This window comes from Podarcis liolepis (assembly GCF_965112155.1).
Source record: "Podarcis liolepis genome assembly, chromosome: 9".
NCBI lineage: Eukaryota > Metazoa > Chordata > Lepidosauria > Squamata > Lacertidae > Podarcis > Podarcis liolepis.
Window position 1 is genome coordinate 17,878,838 of NC_139564.1, and position 24,263 is coordinate 17,903,100.

At 41.5% G+C, this 24,263-nt stretch overlaps 1 protein-coding gene across 7 annotated transcripts in view; it reads left to right on the forward strand.

Annotated features, from left to right (window-relative positions):
- Positions 1–24,263, forward strand: part of GRID2 (glutamate ionotropic receptor delta type subunit 2) — an 818,982-nt gene that overhangs the window by 145,807 nt on the left and 648,912 nt on the right. For all 7 annotated transcript variants that reach the window (XR_014515533.1, XR_014515534.1, XM_083458633.1 and 4 more), the window contains exon 2: positions 22,358–22,513. Coding sequence is in view for 5 of the 7 variants with exons in the window: in XM_083458633.1 (XP_083314759.1) it covers positions 22,358–22,513 (156 nt within the window). In the remaining 2 variants the exon portion in view is untranslated. The remainder of the gene's footprint in view (positions 1–22,357; positions 22,514–24,263) is intronic.

Genomic DNA, 24,263 nt, shown 5'->3' on the forward strand with positions numbered 1-24,263 from the left:
ATACAGAACATTGGATATAAAGCCAGGAGTGGCTTGGCCACTGTAGAGGAGCCACAGTAGTAGGTTTCCGCCAGCAGTGTTGCTGCCACTTAACAGGAGCAGTGACAGCAAGGGCAGGGTTGTGTGGTTGCACCCTTGGAACCAACCTGATGCACCTGCACAGCCTCTGCTTACCCGACTTCTTCCTTTGCAATATGGGGCAGTGAAGCTGCTGTTGGGAGCCTCTTGGTGGGACTTAGTCCCAGAAGGTGAGCCACTCCTGTATAAAACAATAGCAAAATCGAGATAGGTTCAACAATTTTAAAAACCTGTTTTTTAAAAAATAAAAATATCTCTGCCTTGTAATGTAGAAGCCTGCTGGAATAAAAAGGTGTTCAGTAAAAAAAATAGTGATGGTGGGTAGACAACTGTCCTTCACAGGGTAATGTCTTCCATAATCTGAGAGCAACCACTGAGATGGTACTCTCTCTTTCTCTCTTGCCCCACCTACCTGTGCTTCTACCCTAGAACTTTGAGCTGTTAGTTGGTCAGTTGGCAGAAAAGCAGATTGTCAACCTGATTTCCAATCCCTGCTGGATGAGGCTATTCCCCCCCCAACACACCACACACATATGCAGATGTATGCACACACATCCATGATCCCACACTGCATGAGCTCCTTTCCATATGGTACCATTGCACACCTCTAAGGTGTATGTGTAAATTAAGCAGTTGTATGGATGGGTCAAGTACATAGGTCATTTTCACCGGATTAGCAACATCTCTTAGTGGGGTGTTGACCATGGAGGAAAGATACTGTCAGAATACTTAATTTTAATATACTCTCTACTTGTGACCATAACAGATATATGGTGGAAATGTGCCCTTAAATGAGCCCTTGTTAGCTTGTTTCATAGCTCTTTGCATGTTTATTTTTTCTGTAGGCAAACAAACTTTACAAAATGGATTGGCTTATCACCTTTTAAAAAAGCACTTGTAGTTCAACATGCAATTGACTTCTCTATTGTTCTATATCTTGTGTAGATGCCTGTCTTCTCTCATAAAGCCAAGGGATTAAAGAGTAGTGTGATACACTCAGGGTCATTGATAGCAGAATGGATCCTGTGGCCTTTCCTCTTCTTAGCAGCTGCAGGACTTCGTCATCCCTTGCTTTGATAGTTGCTCCCTTTTGGGTTGTGCAATTTTGTCTTCGTTCAAGCTGGTATAAGCCAAAATGCTGGTAACTTATCTTTTACTGCCATTTGATTCCAGTAGCAGTGACCTAGATGGAGATGAGAACTCTTTAGCTGTTTCCTTTACAGAGCCACTCCGCAGCTATGAAGTGGCAAGTTACTTGGGAGATTAAACCTGTGGCTTTCCCTGCAGGCAAATGTGAAAAGAATCTGATCTCAGTCAGCTTGGATTTTCCCTGTGTGTTTAAGCTCAGGCCTGTTTGTTTAAAAAAAAGGGCGGGATGAGGAGAACAAAGCTCCCTGTGGTACAGAACTGATTTAGTTTACCATCTCTTTGCTTCATTGCATTGGTACATGAACTATGAAGGTCCTTCATGCTTTTGAAACCCACATGCATTTGCTCAGGCCTAAGATTAGGGGGAGAAAGGGAGGTTACAACACATACCATGTGCTTCCTACTGTGCACCATGCCAAGGCCAGATTAAGGCATGGGCTAACTGGGCTATAGCCCAAGGCCATCTGTTTCAGAGGGCACCCCCATGTTCTAGGCCCACCTTCAAAATACACACATAAACATGTGCCAATTATTATAGCACAGTATTCTGTTACTGTCATGTCCTATTAGGTGATCTCTTTTCCATCATTACTCATGTGCACAAGAAGCACAAGAGATTCCATACTTTCCACTGAGAGCCTGCTGGCAGGCATGCCAGATCCTTCTAAATTTGCCATCCCTTAAAACAAAAATCTTTCTTTCCTTCCTCCCTCCCTGTCCCATTTTTCAGTCATATAGGCTTCCCTTAAGCAGTCATCCATGTGGTCATGGACATCAGGGGCAGGACCAGGGAAACCATGTGATGTCAAGAGTAATATCCACCTGCACTGTTGTTGTACATACCATAGTTTTCTTTGACTGTGCGTGCAAAATTAAAGTGTGTGTGAGAGGTTGGAAGTGCAATGGGAGCCTGCTAGAGGCCACCATGGGCTTAATATGGTTCTGGGTCCATCATGACGTTGCTCTGCCTCTGTAGAAGGAATAGAGACCAGTGCTCTTCAGGGTTACTTTCAATTGCCAAACAATTTCCACCATCACCACTTGTATGGAAGCTTCTCCTGCCCCCTTCCCGTCTAGTATTTTCTGTTTGTATCTACCCCTTATAGCAGGTGATGTGCTTCCCTCTATCCCCCACATCTTTCCTTCTCCCTATCCTGTGTTTGCTATCACAAGTTTAGATGCCATTCAATTAGATGGCTCTAAAGGGAGATTGGGACGCAGGTGGCGCTGTGGGTTAAACCACAGAGCCTAGGACTTGCCGATCAGAAGGTCAGCGGTTCGAATCCCCGCGACGGGGTGAGCTCCTGTTGCTTGGTCCCTGCTCCTGCCAACCTAGCAGTTCAAAAGCAAAATGCAAGTAGATAAATAGGTACTGCTCCAGTGGGAAGGTAAATGGCGTTTCCGTGCGCTGCTCTGGTTCGCCAGAAGCGGCTTAGTCCTGCTGGCCACATGACCCGGAAGCTGTAAGCCGGCTCCCTCGGCCAATAAAGCGAGATGAGCGCTGCAACCACAGAGTCGACTGGACCTAATGGTCAGGGGCCCCTTTACCTTTACCTTTAAAGGGAGATTGGACAAATTTATGGTGAAAGCTGCTGCAAGCTTAAGCCCAGCACTCTTTACTCAACTCCTGCCTATAGCATGCTTTTGGGCACAGTAAGCACATTGGGTACTTCTACAGTTCCTGAATCAGATCAGTGGAATGGGGTATGTATCTAGTAAGCCAGCTGCTGTAGTGGGATTTCTTTCTCCCTCCTTCTCTTCTGCTAAAGCGTGTTCTCCTTCATAGAGAGCACGTGTTGCGGTGGGGTCTGCTGAGCCACCCCTCTGTTACCAGGCAGGGTCTCTAAAGATGGCCTGGGGCAGTGATTGGTTCACTGGGTTGCTGGGGTAAAAGTTATGTTGCAATTTTGGTGGGAGAGGTAAAATGTTTAAATACTCTACACGCAGCCTGGAGCTTTCTCTTTGCTGCGTGCAATGGATCACTCGCCCACCTGCCCTTGAGTAAGGGGTTGTTGCATTGACCTTGCTATGCCTGTCATGGGGTCGTCTGCCGTTGGGGCAGGGGCCTGGTAGGAATTTTGTCCATCTGGCTGATTGGCTGGGCCATTTGGTTTTTGCCTACTGCGTAGCAAATCGTCACAACTTGTAAGGTTGCGGTTAGGCATTGGTTATAAATTGGTGGAGGAGGGGTTAGGATAGGCTGGGCCTGCCCCTCCATGGTTGCTGCGGAAAGGGAATTCCTTTAAAGGAATCCTGGGGTTTGCCATCTTTTCGTCCAATCCCTGGAATGGGACTAGGGCCGGCAAGCCTTCGGGGAGCATGCGGATGAGAATTGAGGGTCTGTGACTCAGCTCCATTTCTCCCCGACTTGTTTTCCTGCACTGTCTTTCGGTGGTGCCCGGAAGTCAGTTCTGTCCCCAGGCGGGGGGGCAGATAGTCTTAACCAATGCCTAAACAACCACTCACGGTTTTGTATTTAAATAAAGTTGTGGCCAAAATTATGCCAAAAACCTTAAACAAAAATTAAATGTGCGGTGTGAGTTATTTGGGGGGTGGCTTGGGGACCTCGACACGCAACTACTGTAATTTGTGATGTTTAGCTGAAAAGGGAGCATGTTATGATGACTTAATGGTGGTGTTTGTATGGAATATAAGGTCATTTGCTGTTCTAGGTTATCTTGTCAGGAATATTATTTACAGGGGATAGTACTTCAGCACAGGTAGGACTCATTTAGCTTTGGGCAGCACAATTCAGTGTGGCCAACTTGGAAAGTATTTAGAGAAGTTGAAAGTATTTAGAGACGCCTATGACAATGAGTTTGTTCCATTGCTCTTTCTAGCCTACTGTTGCATTTTCTGACTTGTATTAGTTCTCCAGACTTTGGGCCAGAAGACTTTCCCAGCCCTGCCCTGCTACTCAAAATCTTTTTAAACTGTAAATTCTGAGGACTGAAAGGGGGACTTTTATTGTGTGTGCTATAAAGCTGAGTTGCTGTTTCTAAGTTCTCCAGAAGTGACTGCTGTGGCCCTATAGGATTTATAGTGAGTCGTATCCAGTGACCATTTGCCTTAATGAAATGCCTTAAAAGAATCCTGTACAAGCTGGGACACCGGATTTCTGTGAATCCCCCGCTTCCCACTGCAGTCCTCTTTACTTTATTACACTCTGTTCTGGAGAATCCCCCAACCAAAACCAACCATACTTGCATAAATGGAACTATTTCTGCTAAAGCAATGCAACCATTGAATACAGTATACACACATATATATCCAATTTTACTGTGTTCTACCCTCTAAGTGTACTTAATCAAATTAGAACACAATGTCATTTCAGAATCATTGATATGATTGAATGTTCAGATTGCACAGCATTGTGTTGCAGTTTGCCTGGAATAGGCTCGAAACAAGTGAAGCACAGTAATTCCACTAATAGCTGTAGCAGTGAAGAATTATTAAAACCTGTTACACAGAATGCAGCACCATACACTTAACTGGACTATTGATTCATTCAGCTGTTTCTTTTTGAGTCATTTTAATGGTGGGTTGGTGTGTGTTCATTCTACATTTGTAAAGACAAAATGCAGTGGAATGGTGGTAGAATTTGTGTGGTCTGTTTTTTAGAGTGGGCCAGTCAGATTTGCCATTCCCAAACTTGCTTGCTGGTTGGGCCACACAATTTGTAATCATATTATGCTCTGGATTTTATAATGCAGTTTTGATAAACAAAATATGCACAAACATGCATATTTTACAGATGAATACATTGAGAAATGTATATTTTATTTTGATATTGTACATTAAAATGTGGATTTTTTTATTAAAAATCTGCATAAAACAAGGTGGAGCTGAAGTTGGAACATCTGTGACTGATATATGTCATATGCGGTTGTGAGGTTACCAAATAAGTTAACTTTTTGGACAAAAATATTTTGGAAATTACAATTTTAAGAAGCCTCTTGATTTCAGCTCTTAAACGCAGCTAAGGATTTTATTTATAAGCTCACAAAATAGGGAGGTATTTGTGTCTGAATCCAGGAAATTAGAATTATCGAAATCTTACAGCTGCACACTCTGTTGTGGCAATTTGGTTGAGTTCTCTGCTGTTAATCCATGGGGTCTGTATTAACAAGGGCTTTCAGCTACTTCAAAAGCAAGACCATTTTGAAATGACTGCTGTGCTTTCGGTCACATTGCAAGGAGTGGAATATGAAATGTATTGTTGTTATATTTCTAAAGTACTGTACGCAAGTCGAGGGATGAAATCCAAGCCAGCACTTTTCAGGGCACATTTCCAGTTCTGAATGTGAAATAGCACCTTTGGACTTTGAAATGGTTTCTTCTGTTCCTTTCTAAAACAGAATTCCTGCAAAGGACAGCAGGACTTCCAGCTTAGTTACTGAATTCAGTTTGATAGGAAGACTTTGCCAATGGACCTGAATTTTTTAAAAAAAGAGATGGAGGAAGGAACATTAAATTTGTTGACAGCGTGTCTGCCCGTTGCAATCCAAGACAATACGATGCATGTTAAGCATGACTGGGTCTATTCATTCACCCATCAGCAGTTGGCATGTTTACCCTGCAACAGCGTCAGAGCTACAGGAAACGGCTCTTATATGAGCACAATATACAGAGAAATTTTCCTTGACCCCAAATCCCCCTTGGCTGATCATCTGAAGGCCTTGAGGGGAGACTGTTTTCACAGAACTGCCAACTAATTAAGAAGAAGAGTCAAATCATCATCATCATCATCATTTATTTATTTTTTTGGGGGGTGGGAGATGCAATACTGATTCCCTGTTGCTGTAAGCAAATGCTCCATGAGACACTAATGCATGTAGAACATTTGTGCAGCCCTGGATGTAGCTGCCTCCTTGCTGCATTGTACCAGTGCATATAGTACAACATTGTGTGCAGCTGTTTTGAATGCTGTGGTGTTGCTCCAGATCAGTTCTACCGTAATAGTCCTGCCAAATATGATGGCTGATCATCAGCTGCTATCTGGTCCCATGCACACACTCTCTCTTGCTGAAATGCTGCCCAAGGCAGAGATTTGCTTTGTTAAGTATGACCTCAGACTTCTCATTTAATCACCTGCCAAGCCCTTTAATTTGGCGACTAATGTGCTTGAAAATGAAACATAAAATGAAAAGCGAAACCCCAATTACTTGACACTTGAGTCGGGCACTCGAGCCTCTCATTGGCATTGTGATGCGAAGTGAGAGCATGTTGACTTCTTAGCTTGTCTGGAGAATGCCTGCATCGCCACCGTAATGCTTCTGGAAATTATAGAAAATCAGAGACATTTTGATATTTAAAAATATAAAAATAAATAAAATTGTTGGGGTTTTTTTGTTTTGTTTTTTGGTAATGTGCCTGCCACATCTCCCTTCATCGCAGTCCCAGCTGCTTCTCCCAGCTGCTCAGTCCCACTCTGACCCCTCCTTGCAATGCTTGCCATTGAAAAGTAAATACATTCTATACAAATAGCTATTTACTGTTATGTTAATGGTCTAATTTAAAACTGATGAAAGCGCAGGGATTCCAAATGAGGGCTGCCAGTACCAGCCTTGCAATCATTAAGTCATTCCTTTGAAACCACAGCGCTGGCTCACTTTGAAGGCATTTCTCCAGTTTTTAGATCATGTCATTCTTTTAAGGTTCAGGTTTGGATATCTTCAGCAATTCCCTGAAGCCCCCCTGATACCATATCAATTTGCTCTAAAGATGTGGATTGAGTGGAGTGGAGTGGAGTGGAGTGGAGTGGGGGCAGGCATTAATTCAGACCAGATCAACTTGAAATTCTTCCACAAACTGAGCTATTAAACATGCATATACCTGATCATTTTTACAGGGATCTTACTACAAAAGTAAGCTATCCCTTTAAATGCACTGGCTGCTTGTTCATACAAACAATTCCTATTGTGTTGATGTAATGTTCTTTTAAATGAAGAAAAAAAATCAGCATTTTTGTACAACACTCCTGGCTATTTGGTTTACTACTTGTGGGTACATCTCTATCACATACACTTGCATGCATGCATGCCTCCATGTCCACATGCACATACACATCAGATTATAGGGATTTTGTAGTTAATATACCATGCCCGTAGGCAAGGGTGCCAACTGGAATAAAATATTGGGGGTGGGGCAGGTAAGCCCCGTCCTACAAAACTGATCACAAGAAGTGCACACACACACACTATTTGAATGGCAATGCCCATCAACTCTGGAAGGCCTGCCCCCCTCAAATATTTTATTAGCGGGGCCAAGGGCCCTAGGAGTTGGCTCTTATGCCTGTAGGAGAAAAGAGGATGCCTTTAGCAGCACAATCCTATGCTTAATTACTTGGAAAGTCTTGATGGGTTTAGAACTGCAACCTAGGACCTTTACATGCAGAAGGTCTCGGGTTCAATCCCTGCCAAGTCTTGAGAATGTTCCATGCCTAAAATTCCAGAGAGCCACTGGCATTAACTGAATTGGGCCAATTCAGGGGATCTGAGCTTTGACCAAATTAGGTAGAGACAGTCTTGGGTTGGGAGCAGTCCAGGTCTGTTGAGGTGAGGCAGCAGTGGGAAAGGAGGAGAAAGACCAGTTTGTCTTACATCACTACCCTTCCAGCCTCTGCCACAGATGGGGACTTGCAGCAGGGCGCCCTTGTGTGCAAGCCTGCCTCTTTTTATGGATGAACTGAGAATCCTTGGTAACTGGTAGCTATTTCAAAGCAAGCAACAACAACAAAAATCAAAACCAAGCCAAATGGCCTTAGATGTGTGAAAAAATATTTACAGCTGAGCAGGATTCTTTATCTCATTACTGTGGTTGTCACAAAGAAACAATGTCAGGCTCAGAAGCGGCAGCCGAAGCTTCAGATAAGAGAAATCTGTAAGGAAGATTGTTCTTCTACTCACAGCCTAGCCACACTTCCTTGGGAATTAGCCCTAATAGTTCTGATGGTTGTGTGCTAACCTTTATTTCCTTAGTCTGCCCATATACAGTGGTACCTCAGGTTACATACGCTTCAGGTTACATACACTTCAGGTTACAGACTCCGCTAACCCAGAAATAGTGCTTCAGGTTAAGAACTTTGCTTCAGGATGAGAACAGAAATCGTGCTCCGGTGGTGCAGCAGCAGCAGCAGCAGCAGGAGGCCCCATTAGCTAAAGTGGTGCTTCAAGTTAAGAACAGTTTCAGGTGAAATACGGACCTCTGGAATGAATTAAGTACTTAACCCAAGGTACCACTGTACAAATTTGACACCCCACCCACGTTTTGTTTTATTCTTCCCAGCTTTTAATGCAATTAGGCAGAAAAAGCCACTGTCACCACCAGTATGCTTTTCTTTCTTTCTAAACTTAAGATTACTTCAGGAAAAAAAGCAAACAAGTATGGAAATAGAGTGCCTTCAACTTATTCCCAGATGCATCTGGCTGGCCGGAAGATGCAGGTCTGGACGGGACTTTGTTGTTTGTCAACAGCTGTTGTTTGTCAACAGTGGGTCTTTTCGTTGTTCTTGTTTTCTCCTGATGTTCTTATATGGACATGTATTATTTGGACAAAATTATACCTTATACAACAAATGGGGTTGGCCTTAAAACAATGGCCCTTTGCAAGTTTCCCCACCCTGATTACATGTAGTAATCAACCTCATTGGTTGTTCCAAGAGTGGGTGAGATAATACACTGATCATGCATTTCATTGCCTATGGTGTTTTAAATCCTAAAATGTCAACTTACGGAGGGTCATTGAAAGTGTTATCCCCCTACCCTCAGAAGGGAGGAATTTTTTTTATCCCCTTACCCCATCTCTCATGTTTCAACAGACTCTCCATAGAGACATTTTTGGGTGGCTGCAGAATTGGAAGAAGGTATAATAAACTGAAATACTGCAAAGTTATCATGGTAGACTCCAATCCACTATGTCTAGTTTTGCCCTTTGACTGCAATCTTAAGTGTACACATGTGAAGAAAAGAAAACTCACCAGTTTGCTTTATATGTGAATAAACACAGGGCTTGGAAGTCTGGTTTGGAATGGGAAGTATCTGTTTGTTTGTTTTTTTTACTATACTCTTCCTTCCCACAAGCAGCACAAAGCATCCTTAAACTATGAAGTAAAGTGAGAGAATTTGCACTAGAAATGCAGAATTTAGTGGTCTAAACAACAGCAACAAAATCATTATTCTAGGGCCAGGGTAGGGAACTTACAGCTTGCCATATGTTTGTGGACTATAACTCCTATGATCCCTTATTATTGGTCATGTTGACTGGGATGATGGACGTTCAACAGTATTTGGAGGGCTACAGGTTCCCCAGTCCTTTTTCTAGGGTAAGACTATTGGAAGTAATGCTGTGCTGAAAACAGACACAAGGCAGTAAGAATGCTAGTTATAATTATATAAGTCGCACAGCAACAACCCCACTGGGTCCCAAATCCCTTGATCAAAACTTTCAGGAATGTTTTTATTCAGCAGTTTGTAAAGCTTTGTGTTGCAGAAGGATGTATTTATGGCCAGCTGATAGGCTGTCTGTCAGTCCTTGTGACAGTGTGTAAAACACACAAAGCATTCAATCTACCTGGTGGTGCGCACATGTAGCCCATATCATTTCAAAAGATCTACGATAGAAGCTTGACTCAGGTTGTGCCCCACTGATTCTACCCTCTGTATTGTGCTGCACATTCAACTTGATGACCAACATGCTCCATATTTATGGCCAGCGGGGGGCTGAATTAATTTTGTTCCCCCACCTGCCCTCTAGATGCATATGTATGAGAAGCAGACAAAATATCCTCATAATTAGTTATAGCAGATTTGGCAGGCACGTTGGTTTTTTCCACATCAGACAGTCAAACTGATGCAGTTTGGTTCTTGGATGTGACTAGTTATGTTTAATGAAGCAGGAAAGGGACATTACCCTCCTCCCTCTATAGGGAGAAGTCAGTGCTTCTATTTGGTATGACAGGCAGCATGTGATAGTGAAGGAAGTCTGCTAAATGCCCTAAGGTTGTTTGCAAGAAAACATTGGTTCCTGTTACTTTAAACCTGGTGCATTACCTAAAATTAATTTCCAGCCTTGCTGATATAAAGGCTGCCATGTTTTCCCTTCTGCTCTTTATTGCATATGGGACCCATATAATCTGAAAAGTGCCAGTGACAGAACTGAATTATGAACAACTCTGTTGTTCTCAAATAAGTTCAATTGTACTTTGGGTGGTGGGACTTCAGAGGTGTTTTTCTATGCTAATCTTATACCTGGGTCTTGCCCTGACATGTCTGCTTATGCTAATCTTGTACCAAGGACTTGTCTGGACATGTTTGCCAAGGTTGAACTAGTGTAACCCCTGTCTACCCCTCCCCTTTTGTGACATGTCAGTGATGTATCAATGATGCTGTATGAATTGTATTCTGGGATATGGTGGGAAAGTTTTAAAAGTGAATGTTGCCCCATGCTCGGGGTTCTTACTGCTGTTTGAACCTGTTGTGCTGCAATAAAGGATCTAAGACTACTGACTGCTGTTTTGCTCCAGATTACTTGGCTGGAATTTCCTTCTTTTACTGACCGCATGGACCCATGGGGGACTTGTACCCCGACGAGCTGGGCTGGCTCTCAGCCCAGAATTTTCTTTAACGGTTGGTTGGTTGGTTGGTTGGTTGGTTTAAAGAATCTTGTCCAGAAAACCATTTTCTGCCCCATCCCCTCCTCAGGGTCTCCACTGGGCCTATGGCATGATGCCATGGATAGGATCCCACCTGGCCCCAACCTAGACCCCCTGCCCTTGTATTACTCACAATCACCATCATGTATTTGGTTTGCTTATCTATCACTTGTATGCCAAAATGCAAAATGACCGCTGCAGCCACTGCAGTCAGTCAGTCACTTACTTCATCTTCGGCAGGATGTATATTCTGGGCAGGTGGTACCAGCCTTTATGTGCAGTAAGTCCGTCCCCCCCTCCCCCCCAGCCAAGCAGCCTTGTACCTTGTATTGCCTGAGAGTTAGAAGAAACCCCAAAAATCAGTGTAGTTTTGAAATAAGCGGTTAAAATCAGTGCAGTTCTGAAAGTTTCAGTCCATTATATTGAGTCACAGCTGCATCCAGTTCTTTCCAGAGATAGACAGAAATCTGCTCCTGGATCTCAGGAACCATCACGCAAAATTTAGTTGTACTATCTTAAAGATGTCCCAATGCTTGGAAAGCAGCCAACTTTTCAAAATATGTAGTAGATACATCATTGGTAGTTTGTTTCTTTAAAAATGCATTGCTTCAGAGCTCCTTACGTGTGAAGCAGTTCATAAACTGAATAAATATTATTATACACCACCCCTGTCTCTACAGCAGTGTGAGATTCCAGGGGTCCAGGTGCTTACTGATGGTCTGTGTTTCCTTTGGGAATGAGGCACAGTGTTGTCTTTATGGTATATGGTTAATTTACACATATATACAACCTGATGGAGAGAGTGCAGAGCATACACATCCAATAGGGTTCTGTTCCTCCCATTGCTGCAGCCTCAGATTCCAAGAGACCACAAACATCATGTCTGACCCTCTCTGCAGCAGAGAACAGACTGCCTTGCTTGATGGCTTTCATTGATGGGTTAATGACCGGCTATCATCTTCATTTGTCCTCCTAAAGACCCGTTCTCAGTGAGCCCAGGGATTTCCATGTTTGGCACAGTTTAGTGAAACCTTGATTAAATCTAACTTTTACTGAACCCAATAATTATGAGTGACTTGCACCCACAAACTCTGGCACCCAGAACCTATAACAATGTAAACGCTGTAGTGGACTTGTTTCAGGGCCGAAGTAGACAGGACTTAAATGTGGGTTTGCATTTAGCATGCAGCTTTATTTTAATGTGTGCATGGGTTTGTGTGATAGTGTGATAATTATCAGGATTGCAGCAGATGTAGAGGGAGAATTCAAAACCCTTTCATCCCCTGCTGCATTCCAGAGGAAAATAACCAAATAACCACTCTTAAACTGTTGTTTACATTGTGAGGAAATCCCTTGCTGGTGCCAAACAAACTAGTCTGGCTCTCAGGGTTGATTCCAGTGGCACTCCAGCTCAGCTTAAATTACTTGCAGTTTTTATTTTTTATGGAAAGGGAGTTGTGTGTCACTTTACATGTACCTTTTCTTTCTTTTTTATATCTTTTTAAATTTTCTTGTTACAAAATTGTACATACATAAATCATAAAGCATGGCATGATGTAATTAACAAAAGTGGGTCACTAGACATGTACAGAGTTCTGAAAAGCAAACTGGGGAGGTACTACAACTATAAGAACACAACACTCCCATGCCACCAAATCAGGCTGTATTGGTGCAAGTTGGCAGTTGCATACAGTCAAAACTGACCATTGTTCTAGCTAAAGTCTGGGCTGAAGACTGAAGAACAGGAATCCTTGACCTGGAAGTACAAATTATGAAGCAATAAAAGCAACATGTAGCTGTTACAGAAGACCAATGTAACTGTCAATAGGGATATATTGATAAACTTTAGAAACTGTCTAGAGCTTAAATCTTGCCTGTTATATGTTGCCATATTCAGAGACTCTGTCTCTACCCCCACCACACATGTGCATGGAGCCAGTCTGACACTTTTGCCATTTTACACCTGCACAGCACCAAGCACTCTGCTCCTTGACCCTCTTCCTCTTGTAAGAGCCAGTGACACGTAGGCTCAGAAACTGGGAGGATAGCAGTGCCCCATCTATGCCACTGCATGGGCCACTGCTGTAGGTCAGTAGGTGTGAATTAAGCTGGTTTGGTTTAAAAATTGGAGCAACCCATCTTCTCCATTGCCAGCCCAAAATCAATCAGTGAGATCCATTGCTGAGTTCGAAATTTGGACTCTTCCTCTTCCGAATGTAAGATTCTTCCCTCTTTATTCTCTTAAAAGAATCTGGAAATTATTCTGTCTCTGTGGCTGACAGCAGGAGCTGTTCAGGATTGGTATTATTCACTTCATCAGTCCTGTGCCAGTTAACTATGTGCATTTTCTCTCTCTGTCACATTTGATTAAAACTGGAATTATGAGCACATATGGTAAGCAAGCCCTCATATTATTTATAGGTCTTTGAGGCTGTTATTTCTCCCTCAAATTATATTAGAAGCTAAATCCCTAGGCTTACTGCCCTCAGGCAATGTGTATTTTTCTGTATAAACCATTTATTGCATTATGAGAGAACTAAAGACAGTAATTAATCAAGATGGACAAGTATGGCCCAATCCCATGACAGAGATCAGTGTGCACATCATTCTCTGGAATTGGGACCCATAAGTGTGACTGTAATGTTCCTAATTTTGTTATATGCTGTATTCAGTAATAAAAAATACAAATAAAGAAACCCAATAAGATGAAAAAAATTAAAATCATGCCAGTTGTCTGCAATAATAACAATCAAAATATCAAACAGCCAATAATTAATCAGATAGCAAAATAAAGTGGTGGTATCCACTCTGCTGATGGAAGGTAGAAGGAGGGAGGGAGACAGATAGTTTTGACCAGTTCCTCCTTCCCTTGCATTCTCCACAATCTGCTTCACCATGTCTCCCAACCTTCCAGAGCAAATTGTTTTAGAGGCCTACAGGAGTGAAGAGGAACTGGCAACAACTGCTTCTCTCCACATTCCAAGCATTGGATACCACCCAACGAATGAAAAAAATGATATTTAGAAACCCTAATTATTATATGAAGTCCAAGAAAAATAAATAAATAGGATGCTGCTTCGTTCTGAGTCAGACCACGTTTCCAGCCACACCTACAAAATACATATTTTGTTATGTGCAAATGGCTTTAGATACCTATTAGGTCCATAAATTACCATATAGCATATATTCAACACAAAAAACAACAACAATTGACTGTTAACAAAGGACAGCTGGACATATAAAGGGCCCCATTACCTGCAGTAGTTTAGGGCCTCATCAAACCTAAATCTGGCCCTGGATTTGTGGAAGGTTCCTCCTCAGTCTGGATATTTGGCCTTAATCAAGAGGTGCTCCTGAAGCATCATATGCAAATGGTCTGCAATCAATCAGCTGCTGAAAGTACTGGGACTGGTTTTCTGAAAGTATTTGGTTTTCTGAAGTTTGAGAATCCCTATAATAGTCATGAAAGGAAAGGGGGAGGAGGTGCTACTGGACATTTTTTAATTTTTTTATCTATTTCGACTGTGTTAGACCAACACGGCTACCTTCCTGAATCTAGAATCCAGGATTTCAGACAGGGTTCTCTCCCACCCCAGGAAGATGCTGGGGATTGAACCAGGTAAAGCCTCCTGCAGGTGAAGCTGATGCTCTGCCACTGAGCTATGGACCCTTAAAAATCTTAATTATTGGTCATAAGCAAAAAAATTCTGAATGTTCATTGGAAAATGTTCCATTTAGGAAAGGAACCTTTGGCTCTGGTCTTTTGTACCCAAAAGTGGTTCCTGTATGAGGAGTGCGAGGAGACTTCCTTTCAAATTCATGGAGGGTATCAGAATCCAGTATCAGACACAATGTGTCTCTGAATACCAGTTTCCGGGGTTCGTGAGTGAGAGAGTGTTATTGTGCTCATGTCCTGCTTGCTGATCCAAGAGGGCCCATTTTACATACTTAGGTTGAAGGCTCACTTTTTACTCTTCTATTTATTAAAGTTCAAATATAACTCTTATCCTGTCCACCCTGCTATTTATAACATTCATTATTGTCAACATTTAAATTTCTCAAAAATAATGGAGTTTTTTTTATATATATACTGGTTGCATTTTCATGACGGCATCTAACATTCCCTATTTTTTTTTCTTATTGTGGGTGTGGGTGCACTTTTTTGCTTGAGGTGGTTGCTAACAACTGTCTAATGAAATATGATTATGTATCAGCTTTCCCCTCGGTTATAAAGCATCTATAAGTAGGCTACTAATGACCATTATAAGGGCACTTTTTAGTGTGTTCCACTGCAGGGACATTAATAACACTCAGCAGATTTATTGCCATTGCAGTAACTTTCTTTCCGGGGCATTAATAATCATATGACAATAATACCTACCAAACCACCCATTTTTAACAATGAAGGTCCAATTGGGCTGTAATGGATACAGTGGGAAACTGAGGGGCTAGTAATAATCAACAGGTCACTGGCTTATATAATGGATATGTTGCTATTATAGCTCCCCCAAAACTGTTATTTTGACAGCAAAATAACATTAAGAACCTTTATGTGGAATGGCAGGGTGCAGAAAATATAACTTTATTCTTATGCTATAGAAAAGAGTGCTGTGTTCTTGAGGTTTATATTTATTGGTATTTTACCTCTATATCAAAGTCAGCAGGGATGGGGAGGGTACATATTAGTGTTGCTCCATCAAGTACTATGCAAGCTAACTGAGTAATTCTCAAAGGGGTTGTGTTTAGTGTTGGGCTATAATTTTTTGCTGATTTGGGAAGTGACAAAAAGACTTGAGGAAAATATATTGGGTGATATTCAACACTAGTCCTACTCAGAGTAGGCCTGTTGAACCTAATGAACATGGCCAGAGATGCCAGGTTGCCTCCCAAAATTGAGGGGACCTGGTGTGCAGTGTGTGTGTATGACGTCATGTGTGTGACATCGCGTCCTCTGGAGGAGACCAAGCATTTTGGCAGAGTCAGGTGCTGAAGCTGCAATGCACATGATGTATGCCAGGCCCTGTCAACACAAATATCAAGGGGGCTGAAGACAGACCAGCCCCTTATCGTTGGTGTGCCTGAACATAGCTAATATTAATCATTGTGGGCGTTATAGCATTGTAGTCCAAATCATGTTGTTGCTTTTTAATCTTTGCAGCTGAAATGCATTGAATCTGTATCTGCAAAATTGTGTGTGTGTGTATGTGGGAGAGAAAGAGAGAGAGGTACGCATGTCTCAAACAGTTTGTGTATAAACAGAAGAATTTGGCATTAATCCAGCCTATGAAGGCTTTGGAGGTTCTGTTTCTTCTGCAAATATGAGCACAACTCTCACTGACAGTAATGTGTATCCTCAATGCAATAAGTGAATTAAGGGGAAAGCCTACTTGTCAGTAATACTACAGGGGGGGAAAGCAAGATTTCTTACTACTTTTTGAAATAATGCAGTCAGTTCAAATAGTGCTGTTCAGTGTCATTGAAGATAGCAGCGTTCTGAAATCCCCTTCTACCTCCCTACATTTTAAGACTGTAATTTTTGTTGTCTTACAAATAATGAGTCTGACAGGCGGCAAGAGCTGATGCTGCAGGTACTGTATGCAAATCCATTCAGGTGAGCTTCTTCCATTACAAGCTGAGTCTTTATTTTCTTTGTCAACATGTCAAGCCACCTTAATACTGCTGAGGCAGGATAGCAGACTCGATAAAAAAGTGTAATAGAGTAAAACATTCTCTTGTAGTCAAATAATTTATAACAATGGGCTTTAGGAACTGACATGCTTGTGATTGGCTTGCAGTAAGATTGGGGAAAAATGAAATAAATAAAAAAGCCATTTGGCTTCATCAGCAGAAGCAGAAGATTTGATATGCTTAGATGATAAGAGCATCTCTTTTTCCTTCTGCCATGTTTTAAATAGAATTGCCTACAGAATTCTGTCATAGAAAAAAAGCAAATACATTCAGCTGCATTCAGACACATTTTTGCTAATCCTCCAGATCTTGAGGACTGGGTGTGGGTATTGGATCAAGTGTCCTTTTCTTCCCTCTGTCACATAGGCTTAACATAACACTTCCTGGATTAATCAAACCATAGTTTGTTCTCATGTCTGAACAGGTGAGCAATGGTGTGAGCGAGCCCTCCAAACCAGTATGTACTAGTAAATTCTTGTAGCAGTAAAAATTGAAGTTCAGTCGTTTCATTGTAACATCCTCACATAGCCATCCCCCCAGTGAAATTGCAAAAATCCAGGCAACTGTTTTGGCCTATTACTTTCAATACTATACAGTCGTACCATGGAAGTCGAGCAGAATCCGTTCCAGAAGTCCGTTCGACTTCCAAAATGTTTGAAAACCAAAGCCAATCGGAAGCCGCAGAAGGCCCGTTGGACGTTTGGCTTCCAAAAGAACATTTGAAAACCGGAGCAGTCACTTCTGGGTTTCGATCGTTTGGGAGCCAAAACGTTTGAGAACTAGGCTGTTTGACTTCCAATATATGACTGTATTTGTATTGTCATGATGATGATGGCGATGAAATGCACATACTCAAGGAAGCAGGAACAGAAGGTGAGAGAAGGGAAGCAGAGGCAGATAGACAGGAGTGTGGACACAGAATAGGGCAACATGTGCAAGAGTGGCAGCAGGGGTAGGGTGAGCGAGAGCAGAGTGGTAGCAGTGTGGAGAGGGAGGACTGGGTGAGCTGTGCCACATTTATTTAAATATTTAATCCCCAAAACTGATCTGCATAGGGGGAGCAAGGCCTAACTAAACCATGTAGGAGCCAACCTTGCCAAGGGCCAGGGGTCTCTCATCTTTCAGCTCCACCCTGAGAGCCAGTGTGGTGTAGTGGTTAAGAGTGATAGACTCGTAATCTGGGGAACTGTGTTCACTTCCCCGCTCCTCCACATGCAGCTGCAGGATGACCTTGGGCCAGTCACACGTCTTTGAAGTTTCTCAGCCCCACTCACCTCACAGAGTGTTTGTTGTGGGGGAGGAGGGGAAAGGAGAATGTTAGCCGCTTTGAGACTCCTTCGGGTAGTGATAAAGCGGGATATCAAATCCAAACTCTTCTTCTTCCAGGTGAGTAGGGAGCTCTTCCTGCTCCACCACTTCCTGGGGCCCCACAACTGAAGACACCAGGAGAAAGGCAGGCTTCAATAGCCCATGCATAGGCCCCACCCTCTCCCCACTGTCATTGTCACATGTGTCTGGTTGCTTGCCAAGCCCCTCCACTGGGAAAATGGTGTAGTGGTAGATGTCATGGGCTATTGCAAGCTGCATTAATGACCATATTGTAAAACTCCACACCCAGGTCTCAGTCATGGGCAGGCATGATGCAGACTCTTGTCAGCAATCGGAAGAGGAAGAAAGAATACCAATAAAGTTTGAATTAACCAGGTAGAAAGTTAATATATACTCAAGGTCCAAAATGGCATTTATTCCAATGATCTAACCTTATTTTAGAAACATTAAACATTCAAGCTTCAGCTTAAATAAAATAGTTTAATTTCACAGATGGGTAAGATGATGCCTTGATGACATTTCTGTGGTCACAGAAACAGTTCATGAATAACTAGGGAACTCTTGTGTTTGTTTTTCTGTCCTGTAACTGAGCCCGCCACGCAAGCATACCTTGTAGCAATATTGGGTCTCATGTATAGGATAATAATGCAATATCAGCAGTTTGGAAACGCAGTGTAATTGGATTCACACACTGGAACGAACTAACAATGTCACTGGGGACAAGGAGCAATCATATTAAGCAATGTTCATTAGAACATAAAATGACTGTGGTTTTTGTTTAAATTATCGAATACTTGTGATATAGTAGAAGAGCTGGTGCTTAGTTGAGATACTCAAGTCTATATTAATCCATTTTGGATTACTCTTGTTTACATGTGCATACAAGAATATTTTCCCATGATATTTGCTTCCCCCCCCTTTTTTTTTTTGCAATGCACTCCCTCAGTCTCTGTGATTCTTCCCAACAGAATTTGTTATTTGTAGCTTATTTATTTACTTAAGAACATTTAAAACCCACTTAACTTTAATGGAAAAAAACTCCGTGGCATACAAAACTCAATAGATAAAAAACATATACAAACGTTAATCCCCACATCTTTATAACAATGGATAAAATGCAAATCAACATTTACAAATACAGGTCCCAGCTTCAAGCAAATTCAGAGGTCAGAGCATGGAACAGTTGAAATAAATAAAACAGCAAAATAAATTTCAGCAAAATGGAAATGTTTATACATTATAGAATATAATTTTGTATTTCTGCAAAGCATTTATTTACTTATGGAATTGTTTATAAAAATGTTTATATACTGTTGTATCATAAAAATATATTACAGCGGTTTACAACAATATAAAAACATTAAACCAAACATGTATGTGGCAGGTGCAGTTTTGACTACACAGAACACATTCCCCACACTTGGGGAATAATTATATATACTTTTTATTCATAGAGCATGGTGCAGAACCTTTCACACTCCCAGTGTTAATTAACAAAGTTTGTAGACCACTTGATTGTAAGAAAACCTATACAGTTTACAAAAATATAAAATTGAACATTAAAATTATTGTTGAAAACAGTTTAAACAGGTATTTAAAGGGATTCAAAAGATGATTAAAATCAACAGTAGCTAGAAAGATAATACAATTAACTCCTACATGTTTGGATAGGCTTGCCTGAACAAAAGCCCTTTAAGCAGGCACTGAAAAGAATACAGCAAAGATTCCTGCCTGATGTCCTTAAGCAGGACGTTCCAAAGTGTAGGTGGTCCCACACTGAAAGCACAGTTTCTTACAAAAGCAAAATGAATATTGACACCTATAACAGTGTCAGTTTTGCAGATATAAATGGTTGAGAGGGCATATATGGGGTAAGGTGATCCTGCAAGTAAACTGGTTCCAAGCTGTTAAGGACTACAGTATATACTAATAGTAATACCTTGAACTTGACCTGTTAGTTGTTAAACTCCAACTCAAATCAGCCCCAGACAGCATGGCCAATGACCAAGGATAATGGGTGTTGGAGCCCAACAACATCTGGAAAGCCACAGGTTGCCCACCCATCAACTTTTCTCTTTCATCTGTCAGGTAGAAGAAGAAGAGTTTGGTTTTGATATCCCGCTTTATCACTACCCGAAGGAGTCTCAAAGCGGCTAACAATCTCCTTTCCCTTCCTCCCCCACAACAAACACTCTGTGGGGTGAGTGGGGCTGAGAGACTTCAGAGAAGTGTGACTGGCCCAAGGTCACCCAGCAGCTGCATGTGGAGGAGCGGGGAAGCGAACCTGGTTCACCAGATTACGAGACTACCGCTCTTAACCACTACACCACAGGTGGGATTTAAGCAGCAATACTCTATTTTTGCCCAGTGGAAAAGTCCTTCATTAACAACCTTTTTATCAGTGTATGTTGGTCTGTGTTGGCGTGATGAGAATCAGATCGAAGCTCCAAAATACCACTTGGTTCAATGTTCTGGAGCTGAGTCCGTTTAGAAGTGTGAAACACCAAAACCATTTTACCAGGGCTAAGATTAAATGGCTCTCACCTCTAAATAGTGCTTACCAATTGTCTCCACTGGAGACCACTTTTCACAACAGCTGCTGCCAGGAGCCCACAATGCCTTCAAGAAGTTAAGTGAAGCTACTCTGTATGTAAATAACGCTCTGGCAAAATGACAGAGGAATTAAGAAGGAAGGGAGAAAAATGTGTGTGTTTCAGCTGAGATTTGCAAGGAAATGACAGGTCATTGAGATGGAGAGGTATGAAACAGCTGCTCCAGATGGCAAGAGATGCAGAGAAGAAAACTCCTGGGTCAAAGTGGACAAAGTTTTTGTGCAGGGAGCCTGCTGGCACTGAATGAATAGAGCTGGCAGGAAAATTGATGGTGGAGGATACGGAAAGGAGACCATGATAAATTAAGGCAATGAGGTTTTGTTCTTTTTCTAAAACACAGGATGTGTCTGAGAACACATTGCTCTAGGATGTCCTCATAACCTGTTTTGACTGGTGTGTGGAGGACTTACGTTATAATGCAATATCTGTTATATTGTGAAGATTAATGCAAGGAAGTAGGAACGTGATTGTCTCTCAGCAATCTGCATTCTGATGTAGGACAGGAGTTTTCACATTTTCCCCACCTTCAGGGCATTGTCCACTAAGAAAGCCATGGAACCTCTGCTCCTTTAAGCTAAACCTTTTTCCAGATTTGGTTGGACATCAACCCCTGTCTTCCTTGTCCATTGACTATGCCGGTATTTGGAGTCCAATAGCACTTGGACAGCCCCAACTATCCAAGTTGTGCATCAAAGTTGTGAACTGGGCTACAAATGCCATTAAATATGAGACATTCAAAAGGGTCTGCTTACACTCACATTGTATCTGTACGTTGCAGAAGATCAGAAGTCAAAGTGTGAATTGTCCTTCAGAGAAACGTGTCTTCTGTTCTTGGTTCTTTGGGGTTTCATTGAGGAAACCCCCAAAAAACTTCAAGAAACTCCAACTTTCCCTAGATTACAGTAGGGATTTTTAGTGGTGGCCAGATGCAAAGGAATGAATCACTCCCTATTTTTTTGTAGTTATGTAGAAGGATTTTCTATAGGTTAAACTTTCCTTGGTCCTGTTCCTATCAAGGTTTCTGCTTCGGTACATGGGCTATGTTGTTCTCTGTATCTGGCCACACTATGGTTCATCATAAAGTGAAATATACTCTGTTGGTTTCAGTGAAATTTGGTAAGGAGTCTTAGGGTCAACCATTGTGATGACAGATTTAGGATCAAAAACATAATGCTGCAACTTTTAAGACGGGTAACACTACTGTGCATGGACCTCAGCATTGTACCAGCAGAGCAATGTAGTTCAAGGCTACTATGCTAGCTGCACTCATTGTAATTAAATGTGGTGTAATGGTGGATCGCATGTCCACCATCCCCAAAGCAAGGAATTCAGGATCATGATAGGCAGTTACAGTACAACTTACATGCAGCATAGCAGGTTGGACTTGTAGGATGCTGCTGTAGCTATGCTGTCATTAACCACACTCCCACCTGTTGTTGATCTTGCCAGCTGCTGTATCTTTTATTGCAAATTTATGTTCCCTAATTGTCATTTGCAGGAGCCATCCTAGCTCGCCAATCTGTTATAGTTTGTAAGGTTATTACCTCCGTCTCCTGGCTGCATTCCATTTTGGATTACTTATACCATGCCTACCATAATTTCTGCAAATCATTTTTTGTTGTTGTATGGTCAGACATCCTCCTTATTTTGCCCTAAAGTATATTGAACCCTTGCCAAGCATCGTTAACAAATTTCTTGGCTTGCTCATAAACAGGTGGCTGTGCTGAACTGCAAACTAAATTCATGCCTTTGAATTACCAGCAAAACGTGTCTTCATGCATTGCATCCTGAATCTCTGCACCGTTCATATGTAGTACTGCTCTTAATTATTCACATGTCTTCTTTCTAGGGGCAATATTTGATGAATCTGCAAAAAAGGATGAGGAGGTATTTCGCATGGCAGTTTCTGATCTCAACCAGAATGATGAAATCCTACAGACGGAGAAAATCACAATTTCTGTGAATTTTGTGGATGGCAACAACCCATTCCAGGCAGTTCAAGAAGGTAGGCTTTCTGAGGGTGGAATATTTTGCAGCTTGTGTTTTGGTATAGATACATACTTCTTGATTGTGGTCTCCTTAATCATCTGCATTCAAGCCAAACATATACATTGTTGACTGATGAACTTTTTTATATTTATAAAATAGCAGAGCATGGGAATTGGCTTTGGTTTCGCGATGGCAGGTTGTGAACTGGCCAATGGTTGGATTCCATGCAGCAGGTCAAACTGATAAGGTGTTTCTTGTTGACTAGCATTAAAATTGTGATGACTGACCTGGAATAGTAAATCTTGCTTTCATTCATGTTAATCAATTAGGGAATGTAGAGGAATGTGACAGAATTAGTTCTCTTAGTCTATAGAAATTGGCTTGGTCTTATTGTGAGAAAAAAGATTCCTTTCCCATGTTCTCTTAACATTTATATTGGTCAAATGCTAGCATATATTGATTACCTAAAATATGAATGTAGGACTTACTAAAATGAATGTTTATTTGTACATGTTTTTATATTTTTGTTAGGAGATGTGAAGTTTTAGCTAGTGCTTGAATTACAGAGGGAGAGGGGGCAAAGAAGGTTTGTCCCCTTATGTCTTATGATGGTTTTGCTAGCCATTGTTTTAGGAGAGGGTGGGTGTGCTAGTGGGATGCAGGATTGGAACGTACTGCAGACACAGGGTCTCATTAATTCAGTATTTCAGTCACTGGATTATAACGGATAGACTGATAACTATCCTTCACAAGGGGCAATAGCTAAGGGCTACGATCCATTATGTGGATTATAGTATCTAGCATACAGGTGTTGCTTGAGAGTATCCACCTTTTATAGTTGGTGGAATGTGTTTCCATTAATACATTCAGTATAAGTGTGTGTTGCTGTATTTCTGCTTTTGTATGGGCGTGCTCACAGGAAGCATTGCAGATAACACTGGTGGATCGCTTGGAAAATCAATCTACCTGTTTTCAAGTAATTGTTATTAATGTTGTGCTTTGTAGCAATGATCACTTTCTCATTTCAGCCAGTGGGTTGTATCCAATGCTAGTTGTGCTTGGAGTAGACCCATTGAAGTTAATGCACATTACTAATTTAAGGTAATTAATTTCAATGGGTCTACTCTGAGTAGGTTTTGGTAGGCTACAACCAATATGTTTTATTCACCAACTGATGTTTTGTGAGAAGAGCTCCTTCAAAAACAGCAGTACTGTATGTTTCAAGACTTATTTTCAACAAAATAGGCATATCAGGCAAACGCACTTAAACAGTTCTTCCTAGTAACATTTTTGTTGTTAAGCTTGTATCTTTGTACAGTTATCAGTGGCTGATTATGATTATCATTGCTTTCTTTTGACATCCATTGTTGGTAAGTGTGACAATTTGCCAATTATAGCAAGACTGAAATTGGTACTACATTTGGTTTTCTCAGAATATTGGATTTAGGTTCTTAGGGACCATTATTACATGCTTGAATTATTGTGTTTAAGCATGTATTTCTATGAAAAGCAAGTAGGGGTTAGCTTTGTGACTGGAAGCTGGATAGCTTGTACTTCTCTTTGGATGTTTCTTAGGATTTAAAATTGGAATTCAATAAGCTGTTAAGGAAAGGAAATGTTTGATGGGGTGAAGTCAGACCTACCAGCATGCATGGGTGGGAAAACTTCAGTTATTATATTAAGATTGCATTTAAGAAAGTATTTAGTAATACTGAAGCTATTGGGTTCTCTCACTGAGGGGAGCTGATCCAATCTTCTGCTGAAAG